At 49.2% G+C, this 16371-nt stretch overlaps 1 protein-coding gene across 17 annotated transcripts in view; it reads left to right on the forward strand.

Moving 5' to 3' along the window:
• TCF7L2 (transcription factor 7 like 2) overlaps positions 1–16371 on the forward strand; it is a 203142-nt gene that overhangs the window by 163896 nt on the left and 22875 nt on the right. For 14 of the 17 annotated variants that reach the window (XM_047073452.1, XM_047073459.1, XM_047073448.1 and 11 more), the window contains 2 exons: positions 12344–12476; positions 14777–14879. In XM_047073452.1, the coding sequence (XP_046929408.1) occupies positions 12344–12476; positions 14777–14879 (236 nt within the window). The remainder of the gene's footprint in view (positions 1–12343; positions 12477–14776; positions 14880–16371) is intronic. The other 3 variants (XM_047073455.1, XM_047073464.1, XM_047073458.1) reach the window with 1 other exon arrangement.

A 16371-nucleotide genomic window follows, 5' to 3' on the forward strand; every position in this document is an offset into this window, starting at 1 on the left:
TAACGGTCTGAGTGCTAGAATGCCAGGGAGCACAGGAAGCTTGCATTCTCCTTCCACAGAGGTCAGTTGAAAATCTTTCCAGCACAGTCTTTTACTCTAGAAGGAAAAGAGGGTGTGTGTGTGTGCGTGCGTGTGTGTTTGGCAGACAAGGCCCTACCAAATGTCACTCCCGTGTCACTGTGACAAGAAAATATGCTTCCCCCCCCCCTCCTCTCGCACTGCAGCCCTCTCTAAGAAATTTGTTTTGAGGGATTTGACAATCTTGCAGATAAAGTGCCTGCCTACTGCACTCGGTTGATCATTTTCCCTCATGGCTGACCGTAATTTCTTAGCTACTCTTAGCGGTAGCTGTGTCCCTGCCGCCCAAGGTAACTGGTGAGGGAGGGGGACTTGGCTTAGGTGCCCTGAGCTGGCTGGGGAACATGGGCCTTCCCCCTTCCTTCACGGATTCTGTAGTGGTAAAGATTAGAAACTAGAAGGAGTTTTTTCTAATTAAGAATTAAAAAAAAAAAAATTTTCAGTCTGCCACCAGTTGAACTAGACGGTGAGGTTTCTTTTGGCTTTGTTTTGTTTAATTTTTTCGTTTGGTTTTTGAGGGCTGCTGCGTGTGGAAGGGGGCTAATTAACAAAGTAACGATAGGCACCGGGAGTGAGACCTTGGGAGCATTTTGAGTGAACCAGGGCAGAAATTTGGAGCCTTCTCTAAAGATGCTTTTTTCCAGCTCTTTCAGGGAAAGGCATAAAGGGAGGGGAAGCTGGGAGGAAGAAGAAAAGTGAGAAAAGCAGTAAGGGAGGAGGAAAAAAAAGCTGGCCCAGTCCCATCTTGAAGGTACAGAGAAAGTTTTTTTTTTTGAGGTGGAGAGAAAGAAAACCAAAGCTATTATGTACCCTAGGGATACAATTTTAGTGGGCATGGAAGATTTGAGTGGGAAGGGAGGCACAGTGGCCTCCGGGCTCTCTCTCTTCCAGCAGTTGGGCGGTTGGCACCTCCATTTGAATTGCTGGGTGAGTAGTGGGGTGTGCGTGCGTGCGTGCGTGTGTGTGTGTGTGTGTGTGTGTGTGTGTGTTTGTATCCTTGCTTATGGTCTTGACCATTAAACCTCAGTTCCTTTTTTTCTTTTCTTGTTTTAAATTCAGACGATGGGAAGGAAAAAACAAAGCAAGAATAAATGGTCAACTCAAAGTTGTGCCCTTTCACGCTATACTTTTCCATAGCAGTTTTGGGGGAGTGGGGAGAAAGGGTTAAAAAAAAAAAAAAAGATGCGGAGAGAAATCGTGACTCTCATCACAGTCCTTCCTGCTACACAGCCATGCAGAGCCCGCGAAGCCGGCTCCCAAGTACGAGGAAGGAGTAAACTGGGATCCGGAAAGGGGTGGTGGGGTTTAGGATTTCTTTTAACAAATAAATTTCTCTCCTTCACCCACCAGGGTGGGCTCCACTGGAAGAAAGAGAAGGGAACATGACGTGGCCTCAGAGAGGAGCATACTTTCAAAGCTTGAAAGGTCTTGGAGCGTTCAGGCTTTCACAGTAGCAGGGCTTGTGTAAACTGTATATTTTGGTTTCATATTTAATGCTAACTTTCTGTTGCTCTGTCTTTATAGTTGTATTTATTTTCAATCTCCAAATGTAGATGCCGGCCTTTCAGGGCTACAGTCTTGCTTGTGGTGTCTGTGTTTTCTAAACTTCGTAGGAAATGTGTTTCGGAACCCTGAGCAGGAGACCATTGTGGTGTTAATGATTAGGAAGAAGGTCCTTTTGCAATACCGGTTTGGGGCTTAGGTTACACTGTTTTCCGCTCAACTGTTGGGTCAGATCCTTTGCCACAGCTGTAAGGGCATCCTCGAATTTGGAGGCGATTCCTATGATTACTTTCATTACTATTTTTTGCTGTTGAGTGGCCAAACACAGAAACGTTTGCAGTGGTCAGTCCGCTCTTAGATCCGATCTGGGGGGAGGGGAAGGAAAAAAAATGAAATCTGCAACAGACTCTAAGAGTCCTTGTGTTTTCACGATCAGGAATTCAACCCTAAACAGCCTATTAAAACCCAAAGTGGTAAATAACTTCTGTGAGTCAAGCATGAAGGAATGACAGATACTTGCCTTGGTTTTCCTCTCTGGTTGTGTGCAACTTTTCTAGTTCAGTCTACGATCGTGTAAACTGTCCAGAAGCGTGGGGAAGACAGTGCAAGCTGGCACCGCAAATGTGGAAGTTGTGTTGCTGTAAATTTCCCAACCCAGCGCAGTCTCCCTTTCTGAGATTCCTGAAAGGTTCCAGACCTTTGTTTACTCAAATTACTCGGGTTACTTAATAGCAGTCCTGCTGTTTCGGTGGCCGCTAAACCTCCATTCTTGATTTCTCATGAGAAAGGAGTTGTTTGAAAGGGTGAATTCCCGACTCCAATGATACAGATATTATGATCTTTGTATTGTCACAACAGGCTCCTGCTTCGGCATTTTCTAGAAGCAGCAGAGCCTGCAAGCTTATATTCTCAGGGAAACCTCCCTTTTGTGGTTTGGGGTCGGTGGGGGGCCCGGCTGAGCTATGTAATGGAATTCTTTCCTCCTGCAACATTTTGGAATGTGATGAAATCTTGCCATGCCCTCCAGATTACATACTTCTGCACACATTTGAAAAAAATTTTTTTTTAATTGGACTTTGCCTGGGTCATTACTTCCAACTCAGCTTGCTTTCAGAGAGGGTCATGTCCTTTTCACGTGTATCATTTATGGAGACTGTAGATGCCCACTAAAGGGTGCCCATGTGTGGGAGGGACACTAACTTGGCAAGATAGAGAACAATGCAGCCCCCCCTTTGCACCCGTCGTTGCTGACATCCTGCTGAATCCAGGGGTTTGACTCATTGGTGTCCTTTGGGCCACAGGAACACGTTCATCCCTCCTCTTCTGTTTACCTGCTCCTTTCTAGGGAGAAATTCACCTGCTGTCTGAAGGAAACAGCTGTTCGAAAGAGCTCTTATCAGACTCCCATGTAGCAGGCATGAATTTCAAATGCAGTACTGTCTAAATTCAAAAGTTGGGCACAGGGTGTATTAAAAAAAACAAAAGACATTTTTATACAGCTGGTCATTGTAAATAAATTAGAAGAGCTGTATCAGGTTTTGTTCACTACTTTCTCGAAATCCCCAGGATGTAATAACCATTATGTACTTAAAATTTACTCTGAATCAAAATTGGTGATTTCCTTTCCATTATATTCAGGAATCCCTAGATTTGGGGTTGTTGGGGTTTTTTTTTTTTTGGAGGGGGGTGGGTAGCCTGGAAATCATCATTATTATTTTTTTTAAGTTGTTTTGAATTTGAGCTTTTGGATTTCTTCATTTGGAAGAGGTTAGTTTTATTCTTGGCTCTGTTTTGCAAATCTGCTCTCCTAGGAACAGCTGTACCCTCTTACCCAATTCTCAAACATTCTCTGTAAACTTGGACACTCAACAAGATTGATTATGCTAACACGAATCATTTAATACCCAAGTAGTAGAGAAATATCTTGCGGGAGGGTGGAGGTTGCGAACCACCGGGAAATTACTTAGGGGTGAAGTGGCCGGTTCCTCATCTTGGCGACCTTGTGTGGAGGATTAGGACAGTCAGAGGACCCTGTTGTGCCTGCCGTACCCCCTCACTGACCTCCGCCATGCTGTGGCATGTTCCTGGAGGGACGCGGGCAGGAAGAAAACCCTGGGAACTCACTGGTCAGGGGCCAGCCTGGACCGGGCCGGCCAAGACTGAAGCTTGCACGTGCTTTAAAGGTTAGCTGGGGGAAACACAATGGGATGCTTTCTTTTTATTGGGAAATAAATGAGAATGAGTGGAAATAAATTATGTTTAATGAACTTAACTGGAAGTAATTGTTCAAGAGCCTGTGAAAGCACAGCTTTGCTGGGTCGGCCCTCGGCTGCGGCTCTCACAAAGCCAAGCAGCTGGAGCACATCTTTATTTTCCAGGTTAGAATGTTCCCCTTCGGGTGCCCACTCCCCCACCCTGACACCTCCTCCTGACTCCCAGCCTTCCCCTCCTCCTTTTTGGGGATTAAGGAAAGATCATTAAGAACAGAGTTTGGCCCCCTAGACCCTGAATGCTTGGCAATCTGTTCTGTGTGTTACCAGCTGGATTGTTAGATTATGGAAGGGACCGGGGGTTGGGGGGGGGGGGGGGAAGAAGGCCAAGGGCTTAGGATGGTTTGAGTTAGTTCTATGTATATGCATGTGTGTGAGAGAATTTGGATGAAAATTGACTGCACATTTATTCTCTCTCTGCCTGCCCTGTTCAATCATTTCCCCGCACGAAGAATTTTACTGCTTGTGTGAGTATATGAGAAACTGTGAGTCGGCAGAATTTTGTAGAGAGCCGGAGAATCTCTCTTCCTCTCCTTGCTGTCTAAATGGAGTTGATTCTGGGGTTGGGGGAGGGTCCAGCCATCCATAGTTTGCAAAACAGAGCAGCAGCACCCTGAGTCAGGCCACCTTGGGTTGCAGAAGCTGTCGTTTTGCAGCCTGGTGGGTTTGTGCCAGAGACCCCCAGCAGCGCGGCCAGGTGAGGTGAGCTGTGCAGTGGAGTTGCAGGGTGGGCATTTGCTGCAGGTCACAGGCAGACCTCCTTCCTCTTAACCACCTCATTTCTCCAAGCAAAACTTGGACCCCGCGAAGCCTTCTCTCTTATTTATTATTTTCAGTAGCCATGTACATCCCGTCCAGGGAACGTGTGCCATCAGCGGGGAGCAGGGCCTTCGGGAGCAGCAGCATTTGACCACGAGTGGGCCCTGTGCGCTGCACTAGGCGGGGCCTAGCTGCCTGGGCTTCCATAGCTGGGAGGAGACAGGGGCAGGGCAAAATGTTTCCAGAAGCCCATCTGGCCAAGCGTGGAAGGCCGCTGTCACCCTTTCCGTCTGTGTGTGTAGGAGCTTTGCAGGATGCGGTAGGGAGATGTTCAGTAGGTAAGCAGGGATGGGTCTGTGCGTGCAGCCCGGATCCAGCTTGCCGTGAGGGCCTCCTTGACGTCATTCCAGAAGCGGAAGTGGGCGCTAATGGTCGGGAATGGGTGGTTGAGGCCGGGGACTTACTTTTGCTGACGTACCACCACTCTCTGGTCCATAGCCTGAAAGAATAGGACTAGTTGAGTCACAAAGGGTTGTTGACGAGTAAGAAACAGCCCCTCCTTCAGCTCCAGCCCCTCCTCTTCAGCCGTGGCTCCAGTGACGTGCGAGCGACATCATTAATGTTTTGCTAGTCGCCATTGGCCTTGGTACAGCTGTAGTAAGCGGCATCTGGCAAAATGCACGGGGATGAGCTATAAACCCATTTTTTTCACGTAAACCTGGAATGAACAGTGTCCCTTCCTGAGGCTGATTTCAGACCCTGGGAGGGCTGGGTAACCAAAGACCACTGAAGACCTTCCACGCTGGGGGGTGGGGGGGAGAAGGCGGACAAATGCCCCTCTGTGCCGCTTTTGTTTTATTGTGCTGGGCTCCTCAAGGCACTTTCTGGCCCCGTTTTTCTTCTGCAGAAAAGGAGAGCAATAGGGGAGTATTGAGGAGGAGGGCCGGCAGAGAGGCCGGGCCAGCAATGGCTCTATTTGTTTTCAACGTCTGCTGATTAATAGGTTGCGAGGTGAATGGCCAGCTTTCATTCCCTTTGGGTTCCCCACAGTTACAGAAGGTTGCGGGGCTGGGGTTAGGGGAGGGTAGCAGGGAGATCTAGAAGTGCCCGAACCAGTCTTTCATCCGCCAGGTTCCACATGGCGAGCCCCGTTTGGACGGGTGTGTGGGCGCTTGGCGATGAGGGTGGCACGGCCGAGTTGCAGAACGCTGGGCTTAAGGGTTCTCCAGAGGTCAGAGGTCAGCCACAGGGGCGCCCCCTCCCCACCCCGCCTCCCCCCACTGTAGTCGGATGAATACTTCGGGTCGAAAGGCTTTGTGCGCTTTGAGAGCTGGTAAAGGACCCTTTTTTTTTTTTTTTTTTAATAATTTTAACCATTCAGTGCTCAAAACCCATAAAGGATAATGAACAGAACTGGGGAAGGCTTTGCTTTGGGCAGCAGCCATTTCTCCAGGTAGAAAACCAAGCCCTAATGACTTACAGCCAGATGAGGATTTTTGTTCCTTTAAATAGGTACTGTTGACTTCATTTCATGGGTTCGGGGTTTTTTAGTTGACTTTTTCTTTAGTTTCTTGTCAGCCGGAACTGACGGTGTGTGCAAAGTGTTTATCACCTGATCCCTGCGGGACCCTGCTACTGCTTCTGTCTCTCTGTTTGAGGTGCAGAAATATCCCATTAAATGTCCTCATCCCCCACCTCCTGTAATCAGCCACATGTTGTAAAAAACCCTGATAAAAATCCCTGGTGCCCTGTGGCAAAGGTGTTCTCACTGAGGCAGGGAGCCCCGAGCTACTCTTAACTTGGGGTCTGGGGGAGGCAGGGAGGACAGCAGGGAGCACTGTTTGCTGACACTGGGTCTAGGTTCCAGAAACTGGTAGGTGGCAGTGTGAGGAAGCCTCACACTTTGTGAGTCCTGAAGCCTCTCTGTCCGGTTGGGAAGGTCAGCCCGGCCTACGCTCATGGGGTGCAGCATGCACGGTGGTGAGCCCCACCCCGGCGCCAGTCTCTGGGGGGGGGTGGTGGGGGGGGGCCAGGTCGGTGAGTGTGCAAGACCTGGAAGCACTACCCCCCTCAAGCCTGTGACCTGGGACACCTCCCGTATGGAAGCGATAAGAGCTGCCAACCGCTTGATAGGTGTGCTGATGAGGACTTGATGAAATCCGTCCTACTCAGCACCGAGGTGGGTCTGGCACCAGGGCCGCATTCAGCAGCGAGGAGGAGCTGTGCTGGGGTTGACCGTAGAGCTTCAGCAGCTGGTCAGGGCTCCTCTCTCCCATCCTCCCCTCAGATCGTCTGGACGAAGGGGTCTGGGTGGCTCTGATCTGGACAGAGGGGCCTAGGTGGCTCTGAGTTCCAGGTGCTCGCGGTGTGGGGGTGTATGGGCGACCGCGGCATATGACTCCCGGACCTTATGTGGAACATTTTATTAATGTTGGCCTTTCACGTGGCCCAGAGTTGCCTAGTTTTCATCATATTCTTAGCGGGTTGGATGCTAGTAACTAGGCTCGTCCGGCAGCTTTCGATGACTGCCACCATCCCGACCTTGAGTGTATGTTAGCTGTCGCTGGAGGTAATGACTTTTTTTGCACCCCTTAGGTAGTTGGTTTTCTTTTTTCATTTTATTTATTTTAGAGAGAGAGAGCATGAGTCTGGGATGGGGGGGGCCGGGGAGGAAGAAAGGGAGGGGGAGAGAGAGAGAGAGAGAGAGAGAGAGAGAGAGAGAGAATCTTAAGAGTCCAATGCGGGGCTTGATCCCATGACCCCGGGATCATGACCTGAGCCAAAATCATGAGTTGGACTCTCAGTCGACTGAGCCACCCAGGCACCCCACCCCTCGAGGTAGTTTTGAAGACATACCTCATATTTAGATAAAGTAGCTACCTAAAAAGTACCTGATTCCATGTTGCAGTTGTTTGCGTTGAACAGCGGACTCGGTCTATAAAGAGATAAAAGGGGGACAGACACATATTTCGTGGGCTCTTTATCCACTAACACCCCCAGCATAGATTGTTGCATTTCGGGAAGGTCGTCTGTGTCCTTCCCCTAAGAAAGGTACTTTTCACGTTTGAATTTTCTTTGGGTGGTGACATTTTTGAGCACAATCCTTAAAGACCTCTTTATGGAAGTGGGAGCTGTAGCGCCCGGGTGTCTGAGTTGATCAGGCGTCCAGCTTTTGGTTTTGGCTCAGGTCACGATCTCACAGCTCTGTGGGTTCGAGCCCTGCATTGGGCTCTGTGCTGGCAGCACAGAACCTGCTTGGGATTCTCTCTCTCTCTCTCCCCGGCTCTCGCAGCCCCTCCCCCACACATGCTATCTCTGTCTCTCTCAAAATAAATAAATAAACTTAAATTTTTTTTTTTTTTTTTTTTTAAGTGAGCTCTGATCACAGGGGAGGGGAAAGTCTAAGGGACATTTTCTATTTGGGTCGGTTGGTGTTTGATTGATACGAACTCTGACTTCCAAGGCCCTCACCCTGATTCTGGAATGCCCTTGGTCATCCCCAGCTATTTTTATTTAACTTTCAGCTCTTCTGTAGGCATTCTTATTTATTAGCATGATAGAGTAATGGTTTTTCTCAAAAGAGATAACAAATATGTTTATTAATTAAATACCACATTTTTAAGAAGGGCGTTTCGCCTGACGGAGCGGTGGCCAGAAAACACCCATACGCTCTTGCCTCATAATGAACATCTTGCCTTTGAAATAAGGAGCGCAGTCTGTGGATGCATTTCCCCTGTGGGAATCCGATCAGAAGATACTGGAAGGGTAGCCAACACCACCTTCAGTGTGCCCTCATCAGTAGTACTCGCTGGACAGTATTTTCCCAAAGCTTTTTGTACAGGCCTGTTGTTGGTCGCTGTATAGGCATGGGCCTTAATTTTCACAGCACACTCTGCGGTCAAGCCCGTTCCCATCTAGAGTTTAGAGAGACAGGACAACAGCCTAAGAGAGGTTGTACAGCTAGAGGGGTCAAGTAGAATTTCGACCTGGGTCTTGCTTGAATTCATAGCCTTCACTCTTCGCCACCGTGCATGCAGGCACTCATGGTCACCATGGTGCATGCCAGGGGGCTCTAAAACCATTTTTAAGGCACTCTTCTTATAAAGTATAAGACTAGCCCGTTTCTGAAGGCCTGTCTAGCTTAGTTCTACGATTCTGAGTAGACGCCGTTTTAGTCAATGAATCTGTGAAATTGGTCCTGGCCTTCTCTTCTTCTGATGTTTACGGTTGCAACTCAGTTGTCCTTCTGCAACTTAGGAGTCTCGCCACTCCACAGGCTGGGCGTGACAGGAGACACAGAGTTCTAGAAGGCACAGTCTTTGTCATTAAGGAACGTAGCTACAGCGGGACCAAGAGAGGTGCATATGTGGCTCTAGCATGGGCATGATGTGACATAGAAAGAAAGGGCTGTGGGGTTCTGAGACTGGAGAGACAGGGCATCTTCAAGAAGAACATACTTCCATTCACAATAGCAGTCCAGATGTAGGCAGGTCATATGAGAATGGTGAGTAGACCCTGGTTTCTGTAGGTATGACTTTATTCCTTCCCCTGCTTGCTTGGGAGCTGGTCAACCTGCAGAGACGCGTGGTTTTCTAGGGACCAACCTGGCATACAGTCACGATGAGAAGAGAGAACCACGTCGTGCTAGGGCTCCCATTTGCCTTCCCCTCCTAAGGCTGGGTAGCAGCAGCTCAGGGTCCACCCCCTTCTGTGCCAGCGAATCTTGACAGGAAACTAACCCGTTGGCCAAGCTTAAGGGTGCAAAATAACATGAAGGCGATGGTGTCCAACTTTTGTCATGTGCCCATTTGCCTTCCCCTCCTAAGGCTGGGTAGCAGCAGCTCGGGGTCCACCCCCTTCCGTGCTAGCGAATCTTGACAGGAAACTAACCCATTGGCCAAGCTCAAGGGTGCAAAATAACATGAAGGCAATGGTGTCCAACCTTCATACATATTTCTAAGAGGAAGAGGGAAAATGAACTTTCACGTCCTACACTCAGTGAGCTCTCCTGTCACCCAGATTCTGTCTTCGTCTTTTGCTAGACAAATAGAGAAAGGTTTTCTCTGCATTTCCTGTTAGTCCTTCTTGGAAGGCAGCCATGGAATTGGTGCTTCTGAGCTGTAGACAGACGCGTGCCATGGGCCACTTCTCCCTAACAATAAACTAATAAGGAACAATAATAAACCACCATTCCTGTGCTCACCATGTGGTAGGTTCTGTGGTAAGCTCTTCCTGTGGACTTCCGTAAGAACTAGGACTTGATTGGTGATTAGGACCCCAGGTCTCTTAACCTTGGCACTTGTCTGTGGCCACGTGGTTCTCTGGTCTAGGGGTTCATGGCTGAACAGGTAGAGCTGCCACGTGAGGTCCTCAGGAGGCCGACTGGATGCCTGGGTCCTGAGCCCAGATCTCCTGAATCCGGTTCCTGCTGAGAGATTTCCTAAGATTGGCCATCCAGATTTGTGACAAGTGTCCTGAGAGATGCTTGACTCAACCAGAGCTGAGAACTGTAGGTGCCACTGTCAACCACCAGCCCTTCTAACCCCCATCCCGTGCTTCCTTCCATTGCTTATGGTGGTCCCGCTGCCCAGAAGTCATTCAACCTCCAAGTGACCATCTTCCCCGCTTTGGGTTACCTGTGGTTCTTCCTACTCATCTCCTAGTTTTACCCACACTTACTTTAAACTGTCTGGGATCGATCTGCCTTCTTTCATTGAAGCAGGTGTGTATCTTTCCCACCAAACAAAAAACTTCTGGAAGGTGGCAATAGTCACTTTCAAAGGAAAGTGGTCTTCCCTCCCTCCAGCTGTGTCTGCCCCGTCTTCTCCCTCCCTCTCCTTTCCTCTTTCCCCTCTCCACCCCAGCCCACAGTGAGAGTTCATTTGCTGGTTACCTTTCAATCTGTCCTGAACAGAAATGTTCCCCCCGAATAATCCTCAGTGCATGTTCATAAGATGCTGGCTTTGGCCTTGGGGCAGCAGCCCCTCACGCTGCTGGCTGTGGCCTTGTTCAGACCTTCATGGCTGCTAGGGAGGTGTTAACCAAAACTCCCTCTGCTTTGGTGCTTTTTAATTTCAGTGCTTTGATTGCGAACTGGTAATTCACAACATAAGGCTCTTTGAGCAACCAGCTAGCCTCCTCTGAATGTGTCCACTTGTTTATGGGAATCGTTAAACCAAGCTGTTTTAAGTGTTGACTTCTTTCTCTGTAGTTTTTTCTGGAGCATCTAAGAAGGCCATATTTTCCTTTCCAAACATGCTCCTGAAAAAAGTTAGGAGTACCTTTTACCAATGCCTTCCCCGCAATTAATTGTGAGAAATACTCTTTCTATAGTATACCCCTTCCTTATTCATTAAAAAAAAAAAAAAAAAAGGACAAGAAGACAAATGCACGGCGAACGAACTGCTCCGTGGTCCCTGAACTCGAGAGGCACTAGTGGGCAGCACTGGAACCTTACTTCTTTTCTTTTAATGCAATCCCTTTTCCTTGATGTTAATGCAAGTTGTGCCTTCCTAAAAGTAATAAAAGGAAATGAAGACACGTTCTGAAATGAAACTTGACTCTAATCCATTCATCATCTAATACTCGCCTCTTTATCTTCGCTGGTACCTAATCTGGTTAAATGTCCCTGTTGTAGGATTTTAGTGAAAATCCTCTGTGGGGAATAGGGTTTTTTTGCAATTGGATTACTCTCAGTAAATGGCCCAGTAGTTCGCTTGTTTCAGCTTAATTTTTTCTTTGTGATCTTGCTGGGCTAAGTTATAGCACAGCAGAGCGGAGGGGGTGGGGCGGACAGAGAGAGGGGCTGGGGGGAAAGAGGAGAAGAATTCAGGAAGGTCTGCTCATGGCAGCTGGAAAGATCTTAGCAAATGCTTTCCTTTTTTTCCTGCTTCTGTCTACCTGTCCACCCTTCTTGAACATAAAAATGCCTGTACTTTGTTTTCTAGAACTGCCCGTTTCTAATCTGCACACCTTTTATTAGCCCAATTTATCATCATCTAGTTAATTTATTAGCGTTCCCCAATGACTTCCTAATGAAATTCCTAATGAATCAGGGCTGCTGTAATCTGCATAAAATATGCAGGTGCTCGCCTGCCAGTGTAGGGCTTTCTGGTAAAGTTCACACTCCCAACCAGACCAGGAATGGGGCTTTTCATCCATGCTGTCTGTAAAGGATTGTAGCATGCCCGCTGGCTCCCAGGGGCAGGGGGAAGTTAGGAGCGGGGGGTGGTGGACAGGGGAGGCCGAGTGGGTGGGAATTGGGCCCTGCCACGTTTCTTGTAACAGAAGGTTTTCCTAGCTGGTCCCCTGGGAAGCCTTGCCTGCCTCCTGAAGGTCCCTCCGGTGGGGTCCTGCGGTCAGAGATCCCCCCCACCACCACCACCTGCGGGAACCCAGTAGGCCTGGGAGATTAAACCCCCATTTCCGATTTACCTGCCGACTGGGAAGGTGCACACTTGGGGTCCGTGACGGGGTGGCTGTGGAGGAGGCATTTTAAAAGCCAGGCTCCGTAGGGAGGTCAAAACGGAAGCACGCCTGCCCAGAGAGCTGTCTTTACAAATATCTGTTATTTTTAATGCATGGATTGGGGCCAGGGCTGCGGGCGGAATTGAGTGCATCTTACAAAGTCCAGGAGGGAGGGCGGGGTCCAGGGAGCCCACGGGTCCTGTGTCCCCCAGTGTCGAGCCGCCACGAACCAGCATAACGTTGGCCTCCTGTTCTCCTCCCCACAGTCGAACAAAGTACCGGTTGTGCAACACCCTCACCATGTCCACCCTCTCACGCCGCTCATCACGTACAGCAACGAACACTTCACCCCGGGAAACCCACCTCCACACTTACCAGCCGACGTAGACCCCAAAACAGGTAGGCGGTGTGTGTGATGCCAACAGGGTGTGCGGGGTCCGGGGCCGCCTGGCCTGCTGGGAAGGGAGGGGGGAGTTCGGGATGGGCTGTGGGCCGTGGCGGAGGGACTCCTCATTTCCCCTCCTGGGGTGCGGAAAAGAAGCTCTTTGGGGAGACCAGAGCCTGGTGAGGGAGTAGCCTCTCCTATGTGGAGTGCTAACAATCTTTCTAGGGCCCAGAATGCCCCAGGAAGGGCTGGCTATGAATCATGCAGTGTTTTCCAGGAGTAGCTTGTAACGAACTCCGAGAGCCTCAAACAGACTTGGAGGCGGGAGTAGTTGTGGAGGCATCCCGTGGCCTCCTCCTCAGCTTCTCGGGAGCACAGGAGCCCCAGCAGCATGGCTCCCCAAAGCCCTAGTTCCCTTGGCGGTCAAGGGACTCCAGTCACCTGACAATGACTTATTGCTGCAGCCGGAGGAGACCACATCACTGGATCCCGCATTCTCTTTGCTGGTTTCTTTGGGTTCTTCGTCCCCTGCGATATCCTGGGTATCATCGAGCCCATTATACAGACGTGAAAACTGGAGTCCGTGTTTTTCCTCATTGCAGCATGGAACAACCCGCACAGTCTCAGGCAGAAGGCGTCACGTCATCCGTCAGCCTTGGCGCTTTTCCCCTCCTTTCCATCCCACAAACACATGGGCTGCTTTTTCCCCCAAAGAGGGAAACAGAGAGGGCAGGGTCACTGGCCACCCTCCCCGTAACAAGATTTGAAACCAGCAGCCGGCCACAGCTCGTAGCGGGGTGGCCATGGGAGAACAGCTGAGGCCAGGACAGGCTGGGCGGTGCACTGGGTAGGGTTCTTCTAACCAGCTAGTTAATTAGAAGGATGAATTTTAAATGGCTGTTACCCCGTGTCATCTGGTCAGAGGGGATTGTTCGGTGTTGAGCTGAGGTGGATTGCCCATTCATGCTGCCTTTGCCGCCCCCAAACGAAGCCACACGTTAGCTGGTGTTCGCCAGCCTCTGAGCCCCCTTTGTGCTCATGGGGGACCTCGCCTAGTACTTGGATGGCTGGAGGAGGCCGCCAGCCGGCCCCAGGCTCTGTGAGTGAATAGCAGCATCAACGTCTCATTTAAATAATGGTAGTACAGGGAATAGCTTTTAAATGGTTATCGTAAAACATATGATTAACGTCTGCAGACTGTTTACTTTTCCTCTGCGAACATTCTTTCAAGTGTGCAAATGGCTTGGTGTAGGGTCCAAGACCAGCTAATCTGTTTGGTTTTTGTAATAGAGAGAAAGCAATGTCTGCATGAAAATGTCACCCAGGGAGACTTAACTTACAGATTAAAAGCTTCCTGAATGAATTAAAAAAAAAAAAAAATGGAATAGTTTTCATCCACGGACATGCAGCTTACTACCTTCAATAGCATTGTTCGTTTTCTTCCCACTTGTGCTGCATAGATCAAGTTCCTCTGTCGGAATTGGTTCTAGAGCTCTAGCTTTTCCCCCGAATCGATGGCAGGATGTGTGCCTGCGGCGTACATAAGCGTGCAGTGGGCCACGGGCCTCGGGATGTGCCCAGATGTGCCTCGAGAGCCTTGTTAGCGCTCACGATGCGGCAGCACCTGGTCAGGTAGGGCCGATTCTCCCAGGTGCCTCTGCCCTCGAGAGAATTAGGTTCTAGAGTCGAGCCTGCCAGGTCTCCAGCATCCGCTGGTCCTTTCAGTTCAGATTCTACCCTGGAGAAGAGGCCGTGGCTCGTGGTGAGTTTCTCCCAGAGCTCATCGTCTAAGCTGAGGTCGGAGACATTCTAGGGGAGTTAACTTTTTTGAAAGAAGACAAGAGTAACCTTTCCAAAGGCCGTAACTTAAAAGGTATGTTAGAAACCTAGGGGAGTAACTCTCGTGCAGGCAAGTCATTAGAATTAAAAGGAGTGAAGGCACAAGTTGGGAGGGCAAAGAGAATTTATATGACTTGATCACCTACTATGTGCCAAGCCCGTCAGATTTGTTTTTTTAGCTTCAGTAATCAACACTGATCACATAAGGCAGAAATATGCAAGATGGCATTTTCTGAGTCTGCATTTACCCAGCGTACCCATCCATCTAGAATGAGATAAACCAAGTTTTCAAGGTAGGGCGGGGAAAGATAATGAATGAAAGTTAGCCACAACTCTTAACGATCACAGTCCCGAAAAGACTCATGCTAGCGTTACAGAAGAGATGTGTCCGTCGTCCCTTCCCTGTTCCCATCCCCTGACAGTTTCTTTTTCCTTCTCTTCTCCTTCGTACCTAAAATGCTGCTTCTTCTCTCAGGAATCCCACGGCCTCCGCACCCTCCAGATATATCTCCGTATTACCCACTATCGCCCGGCACCGTAGGACAAATCCCCCATCCGCTAGGATGGTTAGTACCACAGTAAGGAGTTCCATTTTTTTAATTCCCTTTTTGTTTCTTACATGGGCATGCTTATTATTTATTCCGTGCGTGTGTATGTGTGTGCGTGTGTCTCAGAAGACGGGTTGGTGAGGGAGGGCCTCAGTGGGATATGTTGCAGAGATGCTCCTTGAGGTGCCCTGTGGGGAAGCAGGTGAGTCAGTAGCCATTCAGATGGGTTTTGTAGGAGAAAGGTCATTGATACTTAGCATTCTGAACCCACAGTCCCCAAAGACTCTAGGCTTCTCTCTGTGAACAAAGGTGCCCTTAAGGTACTTGGGGAATTGCAAAAGGCTCTGAGGGCTTCTATCAAAGGAAGCTGATCATGGCACTTCTACCGGTGGCAGCCCACAGTGGAGTCCTGTCATTCATTGGTTTGAGGCTGCACGAGAATGGGAACAGGCATAGCGTGATTTTGGAATCCAGGGGTGAGAGGTGGGGGGTTATCCTCTCAGAAACCCCTAAACCCCAACACCATCCCGACCTTTACTCCCAAGGCTGGCAATAAGAGTGGAAAGGTCTGTCTGTTGAGAAGTTCCAGTATCCAGCTAGGGTCTCCCTGGGGTTCTTGGTTCACCTGATTATGAGGGGCTGGGGTGGGGGGGGAGGGTCTGGAATCCCCACTCCAGCATGTGGGGCCTTCCTGAGTGTCAGCCGGGGTTCCTGGCGGTGTGCAGGTCTGCAAACTGCCTTCTATGATTGGTCTTCCTATCACCCAGTCTTGCTTTTATAGTACCATCCATTAACCTTCCTTAGACAACTTTTAAAAATGTGTGTTTCAAAACCAGAGTAGAAAGGCCTTTAATGCATAAGCATACTGGGCGCGCGTGCGTGCGTGTGCATGTGGTCTCTGTTTCGTGATTGTGTTTTTGTGTATGTGTTTCTCCATGTTTATCAGTGATCTCTACTCTAGGAAGCAAGGACAATTTGTTGTCTTCACCAGAATACCTCCTGGTAAAACTCTGAACTTTGGGTCTTGGGGAAGATGCCCTTTGAAAGTTCTGGTGTAGTTACCTCCCCCACTCCTGCCCCTCGCCCCAGTCTACCCTTTTTTCTCTAGTTGAACAGACACTGCCCTGCTGTGTGAAAAGTAGCTTGTATGAGGTGGTAGCCATACCAAATACCAACCATGGCTGTACTTCCTGTTTCTTTCTTTCTCCTTCGTTTTGTTTGGCAGGGTAGACATGGACGTGAGTTTGTGTCCCGTTTCTTTCTCGGAAAATGGGGCCATTCCTCCAATAGTTCTCTGTCATCGGTTGCCCCGTTCCGCTGATGGGGAGATATTTGAAGGCTAGATAAAAAGGAATAGCCAACTCAGACAACCCTCTGTCAGAAAAAGTTGTGTGTCTTTCATGAGGATGCTATTTTGCATGTTGCTGTATTTTTTAATTATTGTAATGAGGTGTGATTGTCTATTGGTTACCCACAATTCTTCTTGGGGACTCTCCCCCCGGTAACTCTTGTCAACACTTGT

The sequence above is a fragment of the Lynx rufus genome, unplaced genomic scaffold (genome assembly GCF_022079265.1).
Source record: "Lynx rufus isolate CCGP_SWC_20201006 ecotype Redwood Valley unplaced genomic scaffold, mLynRuf1.p SCAF_11, whole genome shotgun sequence".
Lineage (NCBI taxonomy): Eukaryota > Metazoa > Chordata > Mammalia > Carnivora > Felidae > Lynx > Lynx rufus.